Source organism: Aotus nancymaae, unplaced genomic scaffold (assembly GCF_030222135.1).
Source record: "Aotus nancymaae isolate 86718 unplaced genomic scaffold, 86718_ANA_hifiasm-v0.15.2.pri h1tg000076l, whole genome shotgun sequence".
Lineage (NCBI taxonomy): Eukaryota > Metazoa > Chordata > Mammalia > Primates > Aotidae > Aotus > Aotus nancymaae.
This window is the reverse complement of record NW_026988491.1, coordinates 16,683,407-16,708,644: the sequence shown is the minus strand read 5'-3', so window position 1 is coordinate 16,708,644 and position 25,238 is coordinate 16,683,407. Positions and strand designations below refer to the sequence as shown.

At 45.7% G+C, this 25,238-nt stretch overlaps 1 protein-coding gene and 1 long non-coding RNA gene across 3 annotated transcripts; one reads left to right on the top strand and one right to left on the bottom strand.

The window, feature by feature from the left end:
- Positions 1-395: 395 nt before the first annotated feature.
- On the bottom strand, positions 396-17,520 carry LOC135271269 (uncharacterized). Of its 2 annotated transcripts, none has more exons than XR_010339391.1 (3): positions 17,068-17,520; positions 5,126-5,198; positions 396-1,307 (listed from the first exon to the last, which is right to left on the bottom strand). It is a non-coding gene; the product is annotated as an uncharacterized LOC135271269 (long non-coding RNA). The 2 variants fall into 2 exon arrangements; XR_010339390.1 differs by having other exon boundaries at positions 500-670; positions 1,269-5,198; positions 17,068-17,519.
- Positions 17,521-17,837: 317 nt separating this feature from the next.
- Positions 17,838-23,253, top strand: LOC135271268 (NADH dehydrogenase [ubiquinone] 1 alpha subcomplex subunit 6). The gene is made up of 3 exons (XM_064368156.1): positions 17,838-18,042; positions 22,222-22,337; positions 23,053-23,253. The coding sequence occupies exons 1-3, from the start codon at positions 17,904-17,906 to the stop codon at positions 23,182-23,184; spliced, it is 387 nt and encodes a 128-aa protein (XP_064224226.1). The 5' UTR covers positions 17,838-17,903; the 3' UTR covers positions 23,185-23,253.
- The last annotated feature ends 1,985 nt before the right edge of the window (positions 23,254-25,238 follow it).

Here is a 25,238-nt window from a genome sequence, read left to right as displayed (position 1 = left end):
GAGCTCTTTTCCCTGTATCCCTCTCCAAAGCCCTTCTTACTCTGTAGTGATAGGTCCCACAACCCAGATTAAAGATAATATTCTGGCCAGGTGCGGTGGCACATGCCTGTAATCCCAGCACTTTGGGAGGCCAAGGCAGACCTCGAGGTCACGAAGTCAAGAGAGCCAGACCGGCCGGGCGCGGTGGCTCATGCCTGTAATCCCAGCACTTTGGGAGGCCGAGGCGGGTGGATCACGAGGTCAAGAGATCGAGACCATCCTGGTCAACATGGTGAAACCCCGCCTCTACTAAAAATACAAAATGTTAGCTGGGCACGGTGGCGCGTGCCTGTAATCCCAGCTACTCGGGAGGCTGAGGCAGGAGAATTGCCTGAACTCAGGAGGTGGAGGTTGCGGTGAGCCGAGCTTGCGCCATTGCACTCCAGCCTGGGTAACAAGAGCGAAACTCAATCTCAAAAAAAAAAAAAAAAAAAAAAAAAAAAAAAAAAAGAGAGCCAGACCATCCTGGCCAACGTGGTAAAACCCCATCTCTACTAAAACTAAAAAAGTTAGCTGGGCGTGATGGTGCACACCTGTAGTCTCAGGTATTTGGGAGGCTGAGGCAGGAGAATCGCTTGAACCCAAGAGACGCATGTTGTAGTGAGCTGAGATCACGCCACTGCACTCCAGCCTGGTGACAGAGCAAGACTCCATCTCAAAAAAAAAAAAAGAAAAAAAAAGACAATATCCCGTGACCCTTTCTCCTCTTCTGGGGCACCTCCCTTGGGACAAACAGGGCATCTTGGCACTGCCATGATAGTGGCTTCCTGTCTGTACACATGCACATGTACACACACACACACACACACACATGCATACACATACACACACAGACACAGATGTGCACATGCACACATAGACACACAGGCACAGGAAGGCATACGCACACACACACACACAGATGCAAACACACACATGCACACACCCAGACATGCACATGTACAGAGACACACACGTACAGAGACACAATACACACAGACATATACACATGCACACACACGCAGACATGCACACACACACACACACACAGGCCCGCTGCCAGAACAGGCCCTCCCCCTTGAACTCCTGCTGCCCCAACACTTGCTCTTTCATCCTGACCCCAAGCCAGGGAGACACTACACCAGTCAGGAAAGGGGTAGAGAGCCCTATTCTCCCTTCCTCTTAGGCCCAAGTGGAGGTCCCCCTCCTTGTCATTCAGGGCATGGTAACAGGCCCCACAGAAACTTTACCTCGCTTTCTGGCAGCATAGACCAAATGCCATTTTCAGTCTAGGAAGAAAAAATGGACAACAGTCAATGCATCCTTGCTCTGTGACTGGCAGGGATGGCAACAGGCCCAAGGCCGTTGGGGCAATGGCAAGAACCGCCATCCCCAGAGCATGGCCTGCTGGTGACAGCAGGAGGAGCTTGGTGACACAAGGAGCTTGGAAAATGCTCAGGAACTTCTCCCAAGACCATTGTGCCCCCAAACAAATGCTGGTTTCAATGTCCTCAGAGCTGGAGAAGTAGGTCCCAGTGAAACAAGATGAAAAAAAGGGGTGAGACAGGATTCAGGAAAAAGGCATCACTTTATTGATCATTTGGTGAAAATGTCCACAGGTTTAGGTGGCTAATTATTACAGTGAATGATAATGGTTAAAAACTACCAACACTTTGTTTTCTGGTTTAGGCAGCATTTAAAAAATAACTCTGGGGAACTGGGGGAGACTTTCTAGCCTCCTCAAAATACCTTCTCTGCCTGAAACTCCACCATGAGTGTCAAAATCCCACCAAGACTAACATCCATTGTAAAGTCCAGGTCTCTCATGTGAGAGGGGCCCCTGCTTGCAGCCTGGCAGTCTCTGTTTCCCATTCTCCACAGGAACCATTTTAAATTCTCTTTTTTTTTTTTTGAGAGAGGGTCTCACTCTGTCATGCAGGCTGGAGTGCAATGGCCTGATCTCAGCTCACTGAAACCTCTGCCTCCTAGATTCAAGTGATTCTCGTGCCTCAGCTTCCCAAGTACCTGGGACTACAGGCATGCACACCACCACACCCAGCCAGTTTTTGTATTTTCAGTAGAGACAGGGTTTCACTATGTTGGCCAGGCTGAACTTGAACTCCTGACCTCAGGTGATCCACCCGCTTCGGCCTCCCAAAGTGCTGGGATTACAGGCGTGAGCCACCATGCCCAGCACTAATTTTTTTTTTTTTTTTTTTTTTTTTTTTTTTTTTTTGAGATAGGGTCTTGCTATGTCACTCAGGCTAGAGTGGAGTGGCGTGATCACTGCTCACTGCAGCCTCAACATCCCACACTCAAGTGATCTTCCTACCTCAGTTTCCTGAATAGCTGGGACCACAGGCACACACCACCATGCCCAGCTAGTTTTTTATTTTTATTTTTTTAGAGACAGAGTCTCACTATGTTGCCCAGGCTGGTCTTGAACTCCTGGGCTCTACCGATCTTCCTGCGTTGGCTTCCTGAAGCGTTGGGATTAAAGGAGTGGGACACAGTGCCCAGCTCTTAGATTCTCTCTTTAACCTCTAACTCCACCTCTGTCTTCCTCATTTTCAGCAGAGAACACAGGCACCATCAGATGGGCATTTCGACTTTATGCCACCAAACCCATCCATTCACTGGCTTCTCCTAGGCCTATGACAGGAAGCCACGGGCCAGGGCGTGCCTTGGCCAGGGAAGGAGGGGAGGAGGGGAGGAGGCTGCCCTCGCCTCTTTGAGGCTAGCCCTGCTCCTGTACCCGATTTCATCTGGTCTTCTCACCTGGACATTTGGGGATCTCCTGTCTCACCTCAATATTCTGCTTTTCTTCTGGCTCCTTCCATCAGCATCTAAACACATTGCTGATCTCTTCCATTGAAAAGAAAAAAGCCAGCTGGGTGCAGTGGCTCACATCTGTAATCCCAGCACTTTGGGAGGACAACGCGGGCAGATCACCTGAGGTCAGGAGTTCAAGACCAGCCTGACCAACATGGAGAAACCCTGTCTCTACTAAAAATACAAAAGTATCCGGGCGTGGTGGTGCATGCCTGTAATCCCAGCTACTCAGGAGGCTGAGGGAGGAGAATCGCTTGAACCTGGGAGGTGGAGTTTGCAGTGAGCCGAGATCACGCCACTGCACTCCAAGGGCAACAAGAGCAAAACTTCATCTCAAAAAAAAAAGAAAAAAGAAAAAAGCCTTGCTCCCTTGAAGCCGTATTCTTTCTCCAGTTACTGTCCTAACTGACCCCTACACTTAACACCAGTCTCCTCGAGAGCGGCGTCAGCAGGGGGTGTGTTTCCTGCTTTCTACCTCTCCCGCACTCCACAACCCACTGCAACCTGTTTCTGTCCCCATAAGCCTCTGAAACCCCTCTCACTGAGGTCACCAATCCACTCCTAGTCACCAAACCCAGCTGACCTTTTCTTTAACAACCTCACCTTCCCTCCTGGCTGCTTGACCTCTCATGCTCTGGTTTACCTACTACCTCCCACTCCTCTCTTTCTCTTTCATGCTCTGGTTTTCCTCCTACCTGTCCCTGTCTTCTGTCTGTCTGCTTCTCTCCCCCTCTCATTCTCTGTCTCCCTCTACCTAAATCTCAATGTCAGTGTTGCTCCATGTCCTGCTGCTGACAACAGAGACTGAACTTTCACCTCAGATGCTCTCACTTCTAGGCCTTTGCACATGCTGTTCTCTACCTAGAATGTGCTTCTCCATGGCTTTCAGGAAGGCTTCCCCGACTACCTGAGTTCACGTGAGGTAGCCCTCTTCAGTGCTCTTAGGGTACTGTACCGTCTCCTGACTGAGAGACCACTTTAGGCCCACCCACTGTCAAACCCCCAGTAGCTGCCCTCATGCATGGGACACAGCAAGAGCTCAGTAACCAAATGAATGAATGATTACATGACTGTGGCTCATCCTAGCACTTCAAGACCTGATCAGAGTTGAAAAGTTGCTGTACCTGACTCAGAACCCTGCTAGCAATATATTTAATAGTAAGCTTTGTTAGTTATCTATAACTCGGTGTGAGTGAAGTTATCAGGTTTTTTTCTGGGAGGAGGTTTAGAGGAGGAAAGGAGAGGAATGAGTCCTAAAGGAGAGGAGAGGAGCAGAAGGGCATGCCAAATAGGAAAGGATGCAGAAAAGGTAGGCTTGGGGTAAAAAAATATTCATCTGCTTGGGTGGTTTACTGAGTGCAGCCTTTTAGGCCTGCTTACCAAAGAGGCCAACCTTGATGAAGCTAGTGATTTGCAGATAATCCTTTTACCATATCAGTGTCAGGTAGCTTATCCACCTCCTCTTGGGCTCTAGGACCAAACCCGAGAAGAGCACTGGAGCCCAGCTAAGTCTGGGAGTCCAGTGCACAGGCCCCCCCGCCCCACTTTGCAGGGAGAATGGTGTCTATGTGTGACATCATGTCTTAGGGGGCTTTATGATGGGACAACCTCTTCAACCTTGGCCAGAACAGCTTGTCAAATGCCTCAGGGTGGCTTTAAATCCCCAGTAGTGAGAGGCAGCCCCTTTGTACATATCTGGTTGGTTCAATTCAGCACAAACAGTGCTAACCGAGCAGCCACAATGTGCCAAGCTCTGTGTGAAGTCCCATAGAGACACAAAGACACAAAGGTGTGTAAGACTCAGTCTTTTTTTTTTTTTTTTTGAGACAGAGTCTTGATCTGTTGCGCAGGCTGGAGTACAGTGGCTCTCCAGGCAACGTCTGCCTCACAGGTTCAAGAGATTCTCGTGCCTCAGCCTCCCGAGTAGCTGGGGTTATAAGTACGTATTACCATGCCTAATTTTTTGTATTTTCAGTAGAGACAGGGTCTCATCATGTTGGCCAGGCTGGTCTTAAACTCCTAGCCTCAAGTGATCCACCCACCTCGGCCTCCCAGAGTATTGAGATTACAGGAGTAAGCCACTGCACCCAGCCAAAACTCAATCTTATTGCGTAACACAGTAAGCATATTTTCTAAATCAAAAACCAGAACACAGCCTAACAACTGAATGTCATCCATTCATTCATTCACTCGTTCAACCAGTGTCTGCTGAGCTTCCATTTTAGACCAAGCATTATGCTGAGAGGATCAAAGGTTAACAAAACATAGAGCTTACCCTTGAGGAGCTTGAAGACTTCAAACAGACATCTTATGGTTCAAGACAGTAACTTCTACCTTCCTCCAAATTTCTGTAAATGTAACAATAATAATTACAAATCTATGGGTGGTTGAAACTGAGGGATGGATGCCTCAGTCTCACATACACATAAAACATTCGCCAAGATAGGCCAGATTCTGGACCACAAAACAAATCTCAATAGATTTTAAATTTATTTCAAGTATGTCCTTCAACTACTGTGGCATTAAAAATTAGAAATCATAGTTGGGTGTGGTGGCACGTGCCTGTAATCCCAGCTACTCAGGAGGCCGAGGCAGGAGAATTGCTTGAACCCAGGAGGCGGAGGTTGCAGTGAGCCGAGATCGCGCCACTGCACTCCAGCCTGGGCAACAAGAGCAAAACTCCATCTTTTAAATAAATAAATAAATAAATAAAAGAAAAAAAATTAGAAATCGGTAACAGAAAGATTCCTGGAAAGGAGTCTGAACTCAGACTTGCCTAACCCTGCCCCCACCTGACGGTATTTCTCTACCGGTCCTGGTAACTGATCCAAAAGCCATAAACTCTTGGGAGCTTTATGGTCATCACCTGAGAAACCTGAATACTTATCCTGGCCAACTCAGGGCAAGCTTATATCCCCCTTCTCGGATTGCAGCTGGTGCTCTCTTGAAAGCACCACCTCGGCTGGGCATGGTGGCCCACGCCTGTAATCCAAGCACTTTGGAGGCCAAGGCGGGCGGATCACCTGAGGTCAGGAGTTCAAGACCAGTCTGACCAACATGGTGAAACCCCGTCTTCATAAAAAAAAGAAAGCACCACCTCCTGGCTGGAGGTCAACCAAGTCAGGGAATTATAGCAACTCACTACAGAATAACCCTGCTCCAAGGAAGAAGAATACAACAGCTAATTCCACTGCCTGCAACACCCTGGCTAACCAGCGGTCCTGAGTCTGTCCACGTGACAACTTCACTGCTAGCACAACCAGCATTTGAGAAAGCCAGCACACTAAACAAAACTACAAGCAAGGACCCTCACACTCACAGTCTACTTTACTCCCCTCCCAACTCCACCAGAGCAGGTGAAGATGGATCACATCACAGGACTCTTTGCAGACATTCCCCAGCACCAGCCTGGAACCTGGTAGCCCCACTGAGTGGCTGGACCCAGAAGAGCAATGGCAATCACTGCAGTCTGGCTCCCCGGAAGTTCCATTCCTAGGGGAAGGGGGAGCCCATCACATGAAGGAATCACTCTGTGGGACAAAAGAATCTGAACAGCAGCCCTTGAGTTCCAGATTTTTCCCCTGAAATAGTCTACACAAATGAGAAGAAATAAGAAAAGTAATTTGTAATATGATAAAACAAGGTTCTATAACACCCCCAAAAGACCATACTAGCTCCCCAGCAATAAATCCAAATCAAGAAGAAATCTCTGAATTGCCAGATAAAAAATTCAGAAGGTAGATTATTAAACTACTCAAGGAGATACCAGAGAAAGGTGAAAACTAACATAAAGAAATTTAAAAATTAATACAGGCTTTGGATTTGTCAGGCGAGGTGGCTCACACCTGTAAACCCAGCACTTTGGAAGTCTGAGGTGGGAAGATCACTTAAGGTCAAGAGTTTGAGACCAGCATGGTCAACAAAGTGAAACCCCATCTCTACTAAAAATACAAAAATTAGCCAGGCACGGTGGTATGCGCCTGTAATCCCAGCTACTCGGGAGGCTGAGGCAGGAGGACTGCTTGAACCCAGGAAGCAGAAATTGCAGTGAGCTGAGATTGCACCACTGCACTCTAGTCTGGGCGACAAAGTGAGACCCTGTCTCAAAAAAAACAAAAAACAAAAAGCTAGAAACAACAACAAAAAATACAGGCTATGGATGAAAAATTATCCAGAGAAATAGATATTATAAAGAAAAAACAATCAATTTCTGGAAATGGAAGACACACTTAGAGAAATACAAAATGCACTGGAAAGTGTCAACAATTGACTACAACAAGTAGAAGAAAGAACTTCAGAGCCTGAAGACAAAGCATTTAAAGTAACTCAACCAGACAAAGACAAATTAAAAAAATGAACAAAGCCTCCAAGAAATTTGGGGTTATGTTAAACAGCCAAACCTAAAAACAACTGGTGTTCCTGAGGAAGAAGACAAACCTAAACGTTTTGAAAGCTTATTTGAGGAAATAATCAAGGCAAAGTTCCTTGGCCTTGCCAGAGATTTAGACATCCAAATACACGAAGCTCAAAGAACACCTAAAAAATTCATTGCAAAAAGATCACAAGTCAGGCACACAAAGGCACACAGTCATCAGGTTATCTAAAGTCAAGATGAAGCGAAGGATCTTAAGAGGGATGAAGCAAAAGCATCAGGGAACCTATAAAGGAAAACCTATCAGATTAACAGCAGATTTCCCAGCAGAAATCCTATAAGCCAGAAGGGATTGGGGTCCAATCTTTAGCCTCCTCAAACAAAATGATTGCCAACCAAGAATTTTGTATCCAGCAAAAAAAAGCTTCATAAATGAAGGAGAGATAAAGTCTTTTTCAGACAAACAAATGCTGAGAGAATCTGTCACTACCAAGCCAGAACTACAAGGAATGCCAAAAAGAGTTCTAAATCTTGAAACAAAAATAGAATCTCCTTTAAGTATATATCTCACAAGGCCTATAAAACAATAACACAATTTTTAAAAAGCCAAGGTATTCAGGCAACAACTATCACCATGAATAAAACAGTATCTCACATCTCAATACTAACATTGAATGTAAATGGCCTAAATGCTCCACTTAAAAGATACAGAATGGCAGAATGGACAAAATTCACCAACCAAGTATCTGCTGTCTTCAAGAGACTCGCCAAATGCATAACAACTCATATAAACTTAAGGTAAAGGGGTAGAAAAAGATATTCCATGCAAATAGAAACCAAAGTGAGCAAGAGTAGCTATTCTTATGTCACCCAAACAGACTTTAAAGCAATAACAGTTAAAAAAGAAAAAAAGGGCCAGGCACGGTGGCTCATGCCTGTAATCCCAGCACTTTGGGAGGCTGAGGCGGGCAGATCATGAGATCAAGAGATCAAGACCATCCTGGCCAACATGGTGAAACCGCATCTCTCCTAAAACACAAAAAAATTAGCAGGGTGTGGTGGTGCACACCTGCAGTCTCAGCTATTCAGAAGGCTAAGGCAGGAGAATTGCTTGAACCCAGGAGGTGGAGATTGCAGTAAGCTGAGATTGCGCCACTGCGCTACAGCCTGGGCGACAGTGCCAGACTCCGTCTAAAAAATAATAATAATAATACAAAAAGGGACATTATATAATGATAAAAAAAATTAGTCCAACAGGAAAATATCACAATTCCAAATACATATGCACCTTAACACTGAAGTTCTCAGTATATAAAACAATTATTACCAGACGTAAGAAATGAGATAGATGGACCTCATAAACACAGATCCAAGTATTAACAAAATCTTATCACATTGAAAATAATATGTAAATATATACAACATTATCAATGGCATTTACTTCGAGGAATGCAAGGTTGGTTCAAATTTAAAAACCAATAAATGAAATTTACCACGTTAACAGACTGAAGAAAAACTACATGATTATCTCAACAAATGCATAAAATATATTTCACAAAATCAACATCTGTTCCTGAAAGGAAAAAAAATTTCCAGCAAACTAGGAGTTCATGGAAACATTTTCAGTCTGATAAAGGCATCTACAAAAAACCTATAGCTAGCAACGTATACTCAATAGTAAAATATTAAATGCTTTGCTCCTAAGTTCAGGAATGTCTTAAATTTATTTATTTATTATTACTATTATTTTTGAGACAGAGTTGCACTCTTGTCACTCAGGCTGGAGTACAATGGTGCAATCTCAGCTCACTGCAACCTCCGCCTCACAGGTTCAAGACATTCTCCTACCTACGTCCTAAGTAGCTAAGATTACAGGTGTCCGCCACCATACCTGGCCAATTTTTATATTTTTAGTAGAGACTGGGTTTCACCATGTTGGCCAGGCTGGTCTCAAAGTCCTGACCTCAGGTGATCTGCCCACCTTGGCCTCCCAAAGTGTTGGCATTACAGGTGTGAGCCAACACACCAAGCCAGAAATGTCTTAAGGCAAAAAATGTCTGCCCTCAATCACTTATTTTTTATTTTTTTTCTTTGAGATGGAGTCTTTTTTTTTTTTTTTTGGAAGCAGAAAGAAAGGGAAAGAAGGAGGGAGGGAGGGCAGAAGGGAAGGAGGGAAGGAAAGATGGACAGATGGACAAAACAGTAAATACAGCCTCAGGGACCTGTGACACTATTAATAAAAGATCAGAGTGGGGTGTGATAGCTCATGCCTGTAATCCCAGCATTTTGGGAGGCAGAAGGAGGAGGATTTCTCGAGCCCAGGAGTTTGAGACCAGCCTGGACAACATAGTGAGATGCCATCTCTACAAAAAAATACAAAAATTAACTGAGTGTGGTGATGCACAGCTGTGGTCCCAGCTACTCTGGGAGCTGAGGTGAGAGTGACACTTGAGCCCAGAAGGTCTAGGTTGCAGTGGGCCATGATTGTGCCACTCTATTCCAGCCTGGGTAACAGAGCAAGACCCTGTCTCAAATAAACAAACAAACAAATGAACAAATCATCAAAGAAAACTTTCCTATTTGGCAAAATGTATAAAACAATAGATTCTGGCCGGGTGCGGTGGCTAATGCTTGTAATCCCAGCACTTCAGGAGGCCGAGGCGGGCAGATCATGAAGTCAAGAGATTGAGACCATCCTGGCCAACATGGTGAAACCTGTCTCTACTAAAAACACAAAAATTAGCTGGGCGTGGTGGTGCATGCCTGTAGTCCCAGCTACTTGGGAGGCTGAGACAGGAGAATCGCTTAAACCTGGGAGACAGAGGTTGCAGTGAGCCGATATCCTGCCACTGTGCTCCAGCCTGGGTGACAGAGTAAGAGTCTGTCTCAAAAAAATAAAATAAATAAAAATAAAGAGGCTTAGAGAATTCCAATCAGGTCAAACCTGAAGTTCATACCAAGACACATTATAGTCAGACTTATGAAAACAAAAAGTTTTTTTGAAAACAGCCAGAAGAAAACAATGTTACTTACATAGAAAAAAAAAAAATGTGAATGACAGCTGATTTCTCATCAGAGACAATAGAAGCCAGAAAGAAGTGACACAACATTTTTCAAGTGTTTAAAAGAACTATGAACCCAGAATCCCATATCCAATGAAAATGTCCTTCAAGAATGCTGGGGGAAATTGGAAAATTCTCAAAGGAAGGAAAACTAAGAGAATCTGTCATCAACTAATATGCCCATTTTTTTTTTTTTTTTTAATAAAGGTGCTGATGCATTCAATGGAGGGAAAATGGCTTTTTAACAAATGGTTCTGGAGTAATCAGATATTCATAAGCAAGAAAATGAACCTTGAACTAACTCTCACATTATACACAAAAATTATGAGCCGGTGCGGTGGCTCATGCCTATAATTCCAGCACTTTGAGAGGTTATGGCGGGCAAATCACTTGAGGTCAGGAGTTCCAGACTGGCCTGGCCAACATGGTGAAACCCCGTCTCCAACAAAAATACAAAAATTAGCTGGGTGTGATGGTGTGCACCTATAATTTTGGCTACTTGGGAGGATGAGGCACTAGAATTGCTTGAACTTGGGAGGCAGAGGTTGTAGTGAGTCAAGATTACACCACTGCACTCCAGCCTGGGTGAGGGAGTGAGACTCTGTCTCCCCACCCCGCCAAAAAAAAAAAAAAGACCATGAACTTAAATGTAAATTATCAACCATGAAGGAGAAAATCGTCTAGACTGAGAGCTACACAAAGCATTGTTAGTCTTGACACCAAAAGCACAATCCATAACAGGAAAAATTTTTAAAAATGGATTTCATCAAAACTAAGCACTTTTGCTCTGTGAAAAGACCCTGTCCAGAGGATGAAAAGGCATAGAGTGGGAGAAAATATTTGCAAACTACTTATCTAACAAAGGATCTAGAATATATAAGGAACTCCCAAAACTCAAAAGTAAACAATCTAAATAAACAATGTGCAAAAGACATAAAAAAGCACTTCACTAAAGAGAATACACAGATTGGAAATAAACTTATGAAAGAATGTTCAATATAACTAGCCATTAAGGAAATGCAAACTCAAACTCCAATGGGAGATCCCTCTACATTACCCAAATGGCTAAAGGTAAAAAGTTGTTACACCAAATGCAGAAGAGGATGTGGAGAAACCGGATCACTCATAAACTGCCAATGAGAATGTAAAATGATACAGTTATTCTGAAAAACAATTTGGCAGTTCCTTTTTTTCTTCCCCCCTCACCTGCCCCCAAGATGGAGTCTTGCTCTGTCACCCCAGGCTGGAGTGCAGTGGTAGGATCTCAGCGCACTGCAACCTCCGCCTCCTGGGTTCAAGCAATTCTCCTGCCTCAGCTTCCCAAATAACCAGGATTACAGGCACACGCCAGCATGCCTGGCTAATTTTTGTATTTTTAGTACAGACAAGGTTTCACCATGTTGGCCAGGCTGGTCTTGAACTCCTGACCTCATGATCTGCCCACCTTGGACTCTCAAAATGATAGAATTATAGGCGGGAGCCACTGCACCCGGCCTAATTTGGCAGTATCTTAAATAACTAAATATACAATAACCATATGACCCATTGCACTCTTGGGGAATTATACAGAGAAATGAAGACTTTATGTTGACACAAAAGCCATACACAAATGTTTACAGTAGTTTGATATGTAATAGCCAAAAACCAAAACAACCCATGTGTTCTTCAAGGGGTGAATGGTTCAACAACCTGTAATGCATCCATACCATGGACTACTACTCAGATATAAAAAGGAATAAGTATTTATACATGTAACAAGCTTGATGAATCTCAAGAAACTGATATTGAGGGGAAAAAAAAAAAGCCTAGCCAAAAGGTCATATAGTGTATGATTTCATTTATATCATATTCTTGAAATGTTAAAATTATAGAAATGGCAGAGCAAGGTGGCTCACGCCTGTAATCTCAACACTTTGGGAGGCCGAGGTGGGAGGATTGTTAATCCCAGGAGTTCAAGACCTGCCTAGGCAACATGGTGAGACCCAGTCTCTACAAAATAATACAAAAAAAATTAGCTGGACATGGTGGTCCCTATAGTCCCAGCTACTTGGGAGTCCCTATAGCCTTTAGTCCCAGCTACTTGGGAGGCTGAGGTGGAAGGATCTCAAGGGGAGGCTGCTGTGAGCCAAGATCGTGTCACTGCACTCCAGCCTGGGCCACAGAACAAGACGCCTCCCAAATGGCTTTACTGTGATATAATTTACATGCCGTAAAATATGTCATTCACCCATTTTAAGTGTACAACTCAATGAATTTTCGTATATTTTAAAAGTTGTACGCTATCACCACAAACTAATTTTTAAAAATTCCCATCAGCCTTAAAAGAAACATTGAGGCCGGGCACGTGGCTCACACTTGTAATCCCAGCACTTTAGGAGGCTGAGACAGTCGAATCACCTGAGGTCAGGAGTTTGAAACCATTCCGGCCAACATAGCGAAACCCTGTCTCTACTAAAAATACAAAAATTAGCCAGGCATGATGGTGCATGCCTGTAATCCCAGCTACTTGGGAGGCTGAGGCATGAGAATCACTTGAACCCAGGAGGCAGAGGTTGCAGTGAGCCAAGATTGCACGACTGCACTCTAGCCTGGGCGACAGAGTGAGACTCCTTTGTCTCCACCATCCCCCCAAAAAAGGAAACCTTGTGCCTTTCACATTCACTCCCCATTTTCACTCTCGGCATCTGATAACCATTCATCTACCTCTATCACTACAGATTTTTCTTTTCTGGAATCCTTTACAAAAACAGAATACTACAATATGTGCTATCTGTGTTTAGCTTTTTTCATTTAGTGTTTTTCAGGGTTCATCATTGATGAAGAGTATCCATTATATGGAGACACCACATGTATTAGGCCCTTCTTGCACTGCTATAAATACCTGAGGCTGGGTGATTCACAAAGAAAAGAGGTTTAGGCAGGGTGCGGTGGCTCATGCCTGTAATCCTAGCACTTTGGGAGGCTGAGGTGGGTGGATCACTGGAGGTCAGGTGTTCGAGATCAGCCTGACCAACATGGTGAAATCCCATCTCTACTAAAAATACAAAAATTAGCCAGGTGTAGTGGTGGGCGCCTGTAATCCCAGCTACTCGGGAGGCTGAGACAGGAGAATCACTTAAACCCGGGAGGTGGAGGTTGTAGTGAGCCAAGATCATGCCATTGCACTCCAGCCTGGGCAATAGAGCAAGACTTAAAAAAATAAAAATAAAAAATAAAAAAAGAGGTTTAATTGGCTCAGAGTTCGGCAGGCTGTGCAAGCATGGCTCCAGCATCCGCTCCTGGTGAGGTCCTCAGGAAGCTTCCAATCACAGCAGAAGAAAAGGGGGAGCAGGGATGTCACATGGTGACAGCAGGAGCGAGAAAGTAAGGGGGTAGATGCCACACACCTTTGAACAACCAGACTGCACATGAACTCACTCATCACCAAGGGGGTGGTGCTAAGCCATTCATGAGGGATCTGCCTCCATGACCCAATCACCTCCCACCAGGCTTCAACTCTAACACCAGGGATGAAATTTCGACATGAGATTGTGGAGGGGACAAATATCCAAACTGTATCACCATATTTTGTTGTGTTTTATTTTTATTTTTTGTCACGCAGATTGGAGTACAGTGCTAGGATCATAGTTTATGGCAGCCCTGAACTGCTGGCTTCAAGCAATCCTCCTACTTCAGCCTCCTGAGTAGCTGGAACTACACGGACACATATCATCATGCTCAGCTATTTTAAACAAATTGTTGTAGAGATGCGGCCTATGTTGCTCAGGCTGTTCTCAAACTCCTGGCCTCAAGCAATCCTGAGATTACAGGAATGAGCCAGCATGCCTGGCTGATAGACCACATTCTGTTTATCTACTTATCAACTGATAGCCATTTGGGTGTTTTTAGTTTTTGGCTATTGTAAATAATGCTGCTATGAACATCTGCATACAAGTCTTTGTGTGGACAAAAATTTCTTTGGGGTAGATACCTAGGAGTGGAATTGTTGGATCATATAGTAAGTCTACCTTTAATTTTTTTTTTAATAGAGTCTCACTATTTTGCCCAGTCTGGTCTCAAACTCCTAACCTCAAGCACTGCTTCTGCCTCAGCCTCCTACAGGTGTGTACCACCACTCCTGGCTACATTTAACTGTTTAAGAAATTGCCAGACACCATTTTACATTCCCACCAGCAAAGCATGAAAGTTCTAATTTCTCTACATCCTTGCCAACACTAACTTGTGTCTATTTTTTTTTTGAAATGGAGTCTCACTCTGTCGCCCAGACTGGAGTGCAGTGGCGTGATCTCAACTCATGGCAACCTCTGCCTCCCAAGTCAAGCAATCCTCCTGCCTCAGCCTCCCCAGTAACTGGGCATGTACCACCATGCCCAGGTGTGAGCCATCATGCCTGGCTGTGTGTGTCTTTCTTATTCTAGCCATTCTTCTGGGTGAAAAATGGTATCTCATTATGGCTTTGATTTGTATTTCCCTAATGACTCATGATGCTGAATGTCTTTTCATGTACTTATCAGTCATTTGTGTATCCTCTTTGGAAAAATTCAAATACTTAGCCCATTAAAATAAAAATTTCATCTTTAAGAGCAGTTTTGGGTTCACAGCAAAACTCAACAGAAAATACAAAGTTCCCCTATCCCACACACACTCATAGCCTCCCCCATCGTCAACATCAGGCACCAGAAGTTACATTTGTTACAAGCAATGAAGCTACATCACACACCATTATACCCCATAGCCCACAGTTTACATTAGGTTTTACTCCTGGTGCCATACATCCTGCTGGATTTGACAAATGTGTAATAACATGTATCCACCACTCATCCAGTGTAATTTCACTACCTGAAAAATTCTCTGTGCATTTCTCCCCACTCCCAGCCCCTGACAACCAAAGATATTTTTACTGTCTCCATAGTTTTGCCTTTTCCAGAATGTAATATAGTTGGAATCAGACAGTATGTAGCTTTTTCAGATTGGCTTCTTTCACTTAGTAATGCATTTAAAGTTTCTCCACGCCTTTTCATGGCTTAACAGCACATTTCTTTCTAGTGCTGAATACAGTGCATGTCTGGATATGCCAGTTTATCCATTCACCTGCTGTAGGACATCTTGGTTGCTTTCAAGCTTTGGCAATTACAAATAAAGCTGCTATAAACATCCATGTGCAGGTTTCTGTGTGGACATAAGTTTTCAGCTCATTTGGGTAAACACTAAGGCATGCAATGGCTGGATCTTATCATAGGAGTATGTTTAGTTTTGTAAGAAAGCCAAATTGTCTTCCAAAGTTGCTGTACCATTTTGCATTCCCACCAGTGAAAAGAGTTCCCATTGCTTCACATCCTCACCAGCATTTGGTGGTGTCACCCTTGCCCATTTTTTAATTTGGCTATTTGTCTTTTTATTATTGAGCTGTAAGAGTTTTATATCTCCTAGATACAAGTCTCGTATGGAATATGTGATTTGCAAAAATTGTCTCCCAGTTTGTGAGTTTAGAGGTCTTTTCTACTATTTCCTTTTTCTTTTTTTTTTGAGACAGGGTCTCACTCTGTCGCCCAGACTGGAGTGCAGTGGTGCAGTTTCAGCTCACTGCAACCTCCACCTCCCAGGCTCAAGTGATTCTCCCGCCTCAGCCTCCCAAGTAGGTGGGATTACAGGTGCCTGCCACCACGCCAATTTTTGTAGTTTTAGTAGAGATGAGGTTTCACCATGTTGGCCACACTGGACTGGAACTCCTGAGCTCAGGTGATCCACCCGCCTTGGCCTCCCAAAATGCTGGGATTACAGGTGTGAACCACTGCATCCCATTTTTTTTTCCCCAGTGAAAAAGAATGTTAAACAGAATTAATTTATTAGGATAGTGGGTACTTCTGAAGGAGGCAGGCGCATAGAGGGGTTAGAATCACACAGATAGATATCATGGTATAGGTGGTGTGAGAGTCAGAAAACCGACTTTTAGTCTTTTTGTGCCTCAGTTTTCTCATCTATAAAATGGGTATATCGGCTGGGGGCAGTGGCTCACGCCTGTAATCCCAGCCCTTTGGTAGGCTGAGGCGGGCATATCACTTGAGGTCACCCTTTTCTACTAAAATACAAACTACCTCTACTAGAGGTCACCTGTCTTTACTAAAATACAAAAATTAGCGGGGCATGGTGGTGCGCACCTGTAATCCCAGCGATTCGGGAGGCTGAGGCAGGAAAATCGCTTGAACCTGGGAGGCGGAGGTTGCAGTGAGCCGAGATGGCGCCATTGCGCTCCAGCCTGGGCAACAGAGCAAGACTGTCTCAAAAAAAAAAAAGGATCAACACTTATCTCACTGGTTGTTGGGAGGCTTAGACAAGTTAATGTACCTAAAGAACTAGAGAACACTGGCTACTAAGGACACTTTATGTAAACCTTTACTGTTACAGCTTCTTAAGTTGGTACTGAGGTTCCATTTTACCATTATGCTTTTAAATTTACATGTTACGTGCTTTCTTTTGTATAGCTCACTTGAATATACATACATTTTAGAAGATAATAAGGAACTAAAAAGTACATCTGGTTTTTTAACCCTTCAAAATGGGAAAGTTTGGACTAGATGCAGGGTAAGCTCAGCCCTGGCCCCTGGCCCCTTCCCCAATACTCACAGGCTCCTGTCAATTGCACCTTCAGAAAAAAACCGAGACTCTTAGGCAGGAGTCGGGGGGGGGGGTTGGGGTTGCAGTTGGGGGGATCTGTCCAGTGACCTGGACTCTGGGCCACCTCAGTTTCCTCACTTGTCAAACGGGGACGCTGACGGTACCTACCTGACCTATGAGAGCGGAGAACACGAAGGTATCTTGCCCACGGTCTGCCCTGTGGTTAGCTGTCCTTTTTTCCTTTACACTTCTAGGCTCCTCTTGATGTTTACATAACGTCAGCGGGAAAACGCCAGCGAAGAAAACCCAGAACCGACACTCTAAGGTTCATTCCAGCTTCCGAACTCTGGACTGGTTTTCAGCGATCCAGGGCTCGGGATGCGAATGTCCCTGCCTACGATGGGGCTGCCGTTACAGCCTTCCTCCCGGGGCTCTGGAGACGCGCCAGAGCTTTGACGCCTCTTCTGCGCTAAGGAAGAGTTGGTTTACAAAAAAATAAGTATATCCTGGCCCTGGAGAAAGCCTCCAGGCGACAGGGCCAGCGCCACCGCAGCCCAGGCGCCATTATCTGCCTCAGCCGCCACCTCAGGTGCCCGCCTCGAGGAGGTTCTTCGAGGCCTGGGCGCCCACGGACGCTACCAGGATGCGCTGTGGGAAGCTGGACACCCGGACGCCGAGAGAAGCCCCGCAGCCGCTCCGCTCACCCAGCGCCAGCGCCAGCGGCACACCCAGCAACCACCTTGCGGCGGCGCCGGCACGTCAGAGCAACAGGTGGGCGGCCCAACGGCCAAGCGGCGCTTCAGTAGATGCGCATGCGCAGCCCCACCACTCGCCCACCTAAGAGAGAGGCTTCCTAGCCAATCGGAGAGCCTTAGAGTCATCCTCCCGCCCACCCAGCATAGAGGCGGGGCGTCTCTCCTTAGCCAAAGAGAAGAGACTTTCGCCCCCGGGCCGCACGCGCTGCTCGCGAAGGGGTGGAGTTGTGGAGTGGATGTTTTGGCAAGATGGCGGGGATCGGCATCCGCCGAGCTGCGACTACCGCCAGCACCTCTGTGAAGCCCATTTTCAGTCGGGACGTGAACGAGGCCAAGCGAAGAGTGCGCGAGCTCTACCGCGCCTGGTATCGGGAGGTGCCACACACTGGTGAGAGGTAGCGGCGCACGTGGGGATCCGGAGGCCGCCGCTCAAGGTCGTAGCCACCCGGGCCAGGATTTCTCACGGGCCGAACTGAGGAGAAGCGACTGCGGGTGCTTTAGGGGAAGAGGGTCACCCGAGCCTACCTTGGGACGGACCTAGCATCCGTACGGCGCCTTCGGAGCTTTGGTTTCTTTTGTCCCCCGTAGATGTTACCGAGCCGCTGGGCGGGAGGACGAGGACTGTTACTGACAGTTATTTTGTAGGTGAGGCAGCGGAGGCACGGAGAGGCGAAGTGGTGTGCCCTGGGCCCAGACCGAGCCACTGGTGTACCTGGAACCCAAAGTCTAGAGTTGCAGAGTATGATTACAGATGCCCGTTAGATTTTTTTGTTTTTGGAAGTGAGTCTCACTCTGTCGCCGAGGCTGGAGCGCAGTGGCACGATCTCGGCTCACTGCAGCCTCCACCTCCTGAGTTCAAGAGATTATCCTGCCTCAACCTCTCGAGTATCTGGGACTACAGGCGTGCGCCAGCACACCGGGCTGATTTTTGTATTTTTAGTAGAGAAGGGGTTTCATCGTGTTGGCCAGGCTGGTCTCGAACTCCTGACCTCAGGTGATCTGCCCGCCTTGGCCTCCGAAAGTGCTGGGATTACAGACCTGAGCCACCTTACCCGTCACCGCTAGGTTTTATAAGCAAAGTGGCCATAGGATCTCAGCGGTCATCCATTTCCCACTCCCCTCACAGAAAAATGAACTGAACACAGAAGGGAGGTGACTTTCGCAAGAGTCCCTTTTCCAGTCCTTCCAGCTGAAATGGCCTCACTTCCCTCCAGTTTCCCAAACCTTGCTCCCAAACTCTACCTGCCTCTAGTATTCCTTGAATTCTTCCTCCTCCCTCCTGCTGGCCTGCTCCCTGCTAACCCCTCCCTCAGGTGGCAGAACCAGCCTGTTAGTCTGAAGCATTTGTGTATAGGCTCCCAGAGTGCAAAGGGTGTTTTCCTACCTCGGTATCCTTCTCAGTGCTGCCCACTGTACTGGATGAAAGAAGGGTTGGGGAAAATTCCGTCTGAACTGTCAAGGGCAGTACAAATGTCAAGGACTGTCAGTATTTTGTTATTTTCTTTATTTGATTTGATGATTGTTGTTGTTGTTGTTGTTGTTGTTCGTTTGTTTTTGGAGACCAAGTCTTGCTCTTGTCCAGACTGGAGTGCAGTGGCATGATCTTGGCTCACTGCAACCTCCGCCTTCCGGGTTCATGCAATTCTCCTGCCTCAGACTCCCGAGTAGCTTGAGACTACAGGCGCTCGCCACAACGGCCAGCTAATTTTTTTTTTTTTTAAGATGGGGTTTCACCATGATGGCCAGGCTGGTCTTGAACTCCTGACCTCAGGTGATCCACCCACCTCGGCCTCCTAAAGTGCTAGGATTACAGACGTGAGCCACCGCGCCCGGCCCTAATTTTTTTTTTTCTTTTTTTTGTAGAGACGGAGTTTCGCCATGTTGGCCAGGATGGTCTCAATCTCTAGACCTTGTGATCCGCCCGCCTCTGCCTCCCAAAATGCTGGGATTACTGGCGTGAGCCACCGTGCCCGGCCGACTTGATGTGTTTTATTTATTTTGAGTCTTGCTCTGCTGCCCAGGCTGGAGTCTAGTGGCCCGATTTCTGCTCACTGCAACGTCCGCCTCCTGGGTTCAAGCAGCTCTCCTGCCAAAGCCTCTGTAGGTGAGACTACAGGTGTGCACCACCATGTCCAGCTAATTTTTGTATTTTTAGTAGAGACAGGGTTTCACCGTGTTGGGCCCCAGGCATGAGCCACTGCACCCGGCCTGACTTGGTGTGTTTTCACATGGCTTGTCATGCTAGTCTGAGAAAGAGGTGTTTTGGAGTGAGCTGGAGCATGGTGGCACTCCTCAGAGCCATCAAGTCCCTGTGTGTGTGTGTGAAAAGCCGTAGAATGTGGTGGTTAGGAGCATGGATTTTTCTCCAGGTGCTGCCCTCAAAAACCAGATGTGTGACCATGGGTCGGTTATTTAATCTGTTCCTCAGTTTCCTCATCTTTAAAATGGGAATAATAGTGCCCTCTTCAGAAAGTTACTGTATTAAGTTAAAATATCTAGAGTGCTGGCCGGCATGGTGGCTCACATCTGTAATCCCAGCGCTTTGGGAGGCCAAGGCGGGCAGATCACAAGGTCAGGAGTTCAAGACTAGCCTGACCAACATGGTGAAACCTGCCTCTACTAAAAATACAAAAAATTAGCTGGGCGTGGTGGCATGCGCCTGTAATCCCAGCTACTCAGGAGGTTGAGGCAGGAGAATCGCTTGAACCTGGGAGACAGAGGTTGCAGAGCTGAGTCTGTGCCACTGCATGCCAGCCTGGGCAAAGAGTGAGACTCAGTCTCAAAAAAAAAAAAAAAAAAATATATATATATATATATATATATATATATATTTATATAGCGAGAGCACGCTTAGAACAGGGCTTGGTGCATATTTAACTCTCATTAAATGTTAGCTGCGGCCATTGTTTTTGTTGTTATTTTTGTTATTTATAGGGATTACAGATGTGCACCAACACTCCCGGCTAATTTTGGTATTTTCAGTAGAGACAGGGTTTCACCATGTTCGCCAGGCTAGTCTTGAACTCCTAACCTCAGGTAATCCACTCACCTCGGCCTCCCAAAGTGCTAGGATTACAGGTGTGAGCCACCTCACCCAGCCTAAAACCTAATTTTCAAAAGACATCCTTACGCCTCATCCGAAGTTCCAGGTCACTGCGTCTTTGCCATTATTTTAGCAGCTTAATCAGGGGTTGTTGAATATTATGATTTTATGGTTATTGTCCTAGCTGGCTGTCTCTCCAGTCAGAATGTAACACCTAGACAAGTGGAGCTACATCATAAACTTTGCTTCCACCAAGTAACCTACGATGGTATTAACTGCTTGTTGGATTGAAGCCTCCCTGACCTGTGTAACCCCCTAGCAGTTCTCCCTCAACGCAAAGTTTGTATAGTAATTAATAGCCTAGGCCACATCATTTTGCATTATCAATTTCAATCCTGTTTTCTTTTGTTCCATATAAAAATAATGCTACTACAAAAATTAGCTGGGTGTGGTGGCGCGCACCTATAGTCCCAGCTACTCGGGAGGCTGAGGCAGGAGAATCGCTTGAACCTGGGAGGTAGAGATTGCCGTGAGCAGGGATGGAGCCACTGCACACTCCAGCCTGATGACAGAGCAAGACTCCGTCTCACTAAAAAAAACCTAATGTCTATTGAGAGCTTATGCCATGTTAGGCACTATTGTGAGCATTTTGCATTATCTTATGAAATCTCCATCAGAGTTCTATGTGCTGTTATTGTCTTCATTTCATTGATAAATACACTCAGCCAAGCACAGTGGCTCACGCATGTAATCCTAGCAACTTGCTGGGGGGCTGAGAGACAGGAGCATCACGGGAGCCCAGGAGTTCAAGGCTGAAGGGAGCTCTGATCATACCACTGCATTCCAGCCTTGGCAACAGAGCAAGACCCTGTCTCTAAAAAAAATTTAAAAAAAAAATACACTCAGGCACAAGAAAGTTAACTTACAGAGGATCATACAGCTAACAGAGTTGGGATTTGAACCCAGGTTGTTCAAACTCTTGAACAATGCTTTACTGCCTCTTCAAATTCAGTGGTCTTTTTCCCCAAACAAAATAGAAAGTTCCTTGAGAGCAAATGCCATGAATCACAAGTCACCTAGCCTAGGGTCAGGCTAATTTTTAGTGAAGGAATGGTGGGTGACCTGTATGTGTTCAATGAATATCCTTTGACTCTAGGCTTTTTTTTTTTTTTTTTGAGACGGAGTTTCACTCTTATTACCCAGGCTGGAGTGCAATGGCACGATCTCGGCTCACCGCAACCTCCGCCTCTCGGCTTCAGGCAATTCTCCTGCCTCAGCCTCCTGAGTAGCTGGGATTACAGGCACGCACCACCAAGCCCAGCTAATTTTTTGTATTTTTAGTAGAGATGGGGCTTCACCATGTTGACCAGGATGGTCTCGATCTCTTGACCTCGTGATCCGCCCACCTCGGCCTCCCAAAGTGCTGGGATTACAGGTGTGAGCCACCGCGCCTGGCCGACTCTAGGTTTTAAAAACATGTTTTAACCGTACAATTTCTACCCTGAATCATGTTTTTCTCTCTAGTGCACCAATTCCAGCTGGACATCACTGTGAAACAGGGACGAGATAAAGTCAGAGAAATGTTTATGAAGAATGCCCACGTCACAGACCCCAGAGTGGTTGATCTTCTGGTCATTAAGGTAACTGACCCTCCCTGACCAATTTAAAAGATCAGCCAGCTTGTCCGCAAAACTAGTCTTTCCAAATGAACTCGTCTCCAAGTTTAGAAGCAGTTACTGGTTCAGCAGTGATTATTGCTGTGTTTCAGAGAAATAGTTGAATTTGGAGATTATCACCTGGTTAAATAGATAAGATTGATCAAGGGAACATCCACTGGGGCTTGCATTTTATAACCAAAAAAAGACATAGGGAGGAAAGTTTGAACTCTTCTTGAACCTTATCCCTGGAAGTTACCACTTCCTCTGGATGCCAGCTTACAGCTAGAGGAGGTAGTTGGCTGGTTATACGTCCTGTATAAATTGGGTCAAATCCTGGGGCTGATTCTGTCTCCCTGGCCAGTCACATTAGCATCAATGGGAGCTTCAGCATGAACCAGTCGGTAACAGAAGAAATGATAAGCAGAAGCATAAGTTAAGCCAGTCAGGTTAGGTAGTCATGGGATTCTCCTCTTGGTACCAGTTAACCACAGAGTTAAAGAATCTTTGAAAGGTCTCAGAAAGAATTTAGCCTAACCACCTCATTGTCCAGACATAGGAACTTTGCCCAGACAGAGGAGTTACTTGCCCAAGGTCACTCAGCAAGTCCGTGCTGAACAGAGAATAGAATCCTGGCCTTCAGTGTCATATGCCTTCAACTTGACGACTTTGACTGATGACCTCTTTCCTCACTCTTCAGGGAAAGATGGAACTGGAAGAAACGATTAACGTATGGAAGCAGCGGACACATATCATGCGGTTCTTCCATGAAACAGAAGAGCCAAGGCCAAAGGATTTCTTATCCAAGTTCTATGTTGGCCATGACCCATGAAGTCACGTAGTGGAAAGGTACATGTTCATATTATTTTAGAGAACAAATAAACTCACTATACGATGGTCACTTCGTGATAGACTGCCATTGATGAGCCAATTTTCTGCAGCCTCTTGTTGCCTGAACAAGTGGGGCCTTGGTATACACACCACCTGTTCTTTCCCTTTTCTTGCAATGTGGTGTTTGCTGTAAATTGGATTGAATTCTTTTTCTCAGAGCATTGCATGTCAGTAAACAGGAAGGAAGGAGGCCATCTGTTCAAAAACTGTCACACTGGGTGTAAGGCTGGATGACTTGTTAATGTAGTTGTTTCTACAGCCCCTATGATTAGATACCTTAGTGTCAGGCCACAGATGATCCCAAATTAGCCAGCTCTTGCTGTCAGAGAGGGATGAGAGCAGCACTAACAGGTGCAAAACTAGAGCTGACAAGATAGGCTAGTTTTCCCTGGGTTCTGAAGAAAATGGATGTGCAAAGGCCTGGCTCCACTACTTGTAACAAGCTCCAGCCGTCAAAATGAACTTAACTTCCCACTCAGGCACCCTGCTAGGTGCACAGCTGTTCAATATACATAGAGAACAGAAATATTCCTACTGTCTTTATAAACTCTGGGGTACCTCTTAGTGGCAGGAGAATAAACAACATCAACCCTGGTTCAAGAACTGAACTCTGTTTGTTTGGATGATGGTCTTCTCTCGTCCTTCCCAGGGCAATCCAGATGATGGAGAAGGGGGTTTGGTATCTATAGGTGTGATCACTGAGGATTCCCATACTTTTTTTTTTTTTTTTTGGTAGAGATGGGGTCTTTCCATTGCCCGGGCATTTTTTTTTTAAGACCCAGAATCTTTACATACATATATATATTTTTTCTTTTTTTTTAAAGAGATGAGTTTCTCCACGTTAGCCAGGCTGGTCTCGAACTCCTGACCTCAGGTGATCTGCCCACCTCGGCCTCCCAAAGTGCTGGGATTACAGGTGTGAGCCACCGCACCCGGCCTTTTTTCTTTTTTTTGAGACAGAGGTTCACTCTTGTTGCCCAGACTGGAGTACAGTGGTGCAATCTTGGCTCACTGTACCCTCCACCTCCCAGTTCAAGCAATTCTCCCCGCCTCAGCCTCCCAAGTAGCTGGAATTACAGGAGTGTACAACCATGTCCAGCTAGTTTTATATTTTTACTAAAGTTGGGGGGTTTCACTATGTTGGCCAGGCTAGTCTTGATCTCTTGACCTCAAGTGATCCACCTGCCTTGGACTCCCAAAGTGCTGGCATGAGCCACCGTACTCACACTGGTCTTGAACTCCTAGACCTCAAGTGATCCTCCTGCCTCAGCCTCCCAAAGTGTTGAGATTACAGGCATCGGCCATTGTACATGGTTCCAAAACTTATGGCATTAGGGATCCCTTTATAATCTTTTTACCTAAGCAACCTGAGGGAAAAAAAAAGTGTTTTTGTGTTCTCTCACTGAACAACAATAATCATAAGACTCCTGTGATTAGGCCAGGGCAGCGGCTCACACCTGAAATCCCAGCACTTTGAGAGGCTGAGGCAGGCAGATCACCTGAGGTCAGGAGTTCGAGACCAGCCTGACCAATACAGAGAAACCCTGTCTCTACTAAAAATACAAAATTAGTTGGGTGTGGAGGTGCACGCCTGTAATCCCAGCTATTTGGGAGGCAGAGGTTTCGGTGAGCCGAGATTGCACCGTTGCACTCCAGCCTGGGCAACAAAAGTGAAATGCTATCTCAAAAAAAAAAAAAAAAAAGACTTCTGTGGTCAAACATGAGGGTTTCTCCCCACACTAAGCAAGTAGTTGTCCAGCAGACACCAGCTGGCTGTCCTCCAATTCACTTCCAACACTATCTACCTAGAGATAGCATCAGATCCCACAGGTTGGGGGCTCAGCCCCACAAGACTGCTTCCCCTTTCTTTAGACAACATTCTCAAGTCCAAGCCTTCAGAACTTCTGACCAGCTTCAAGTTGAGGTTCCCATGACCCCCTTTTAATTTGCTAGAGCAGCTCGTAGAACTCAGGGAAACACTTAGGTAGGTTTACT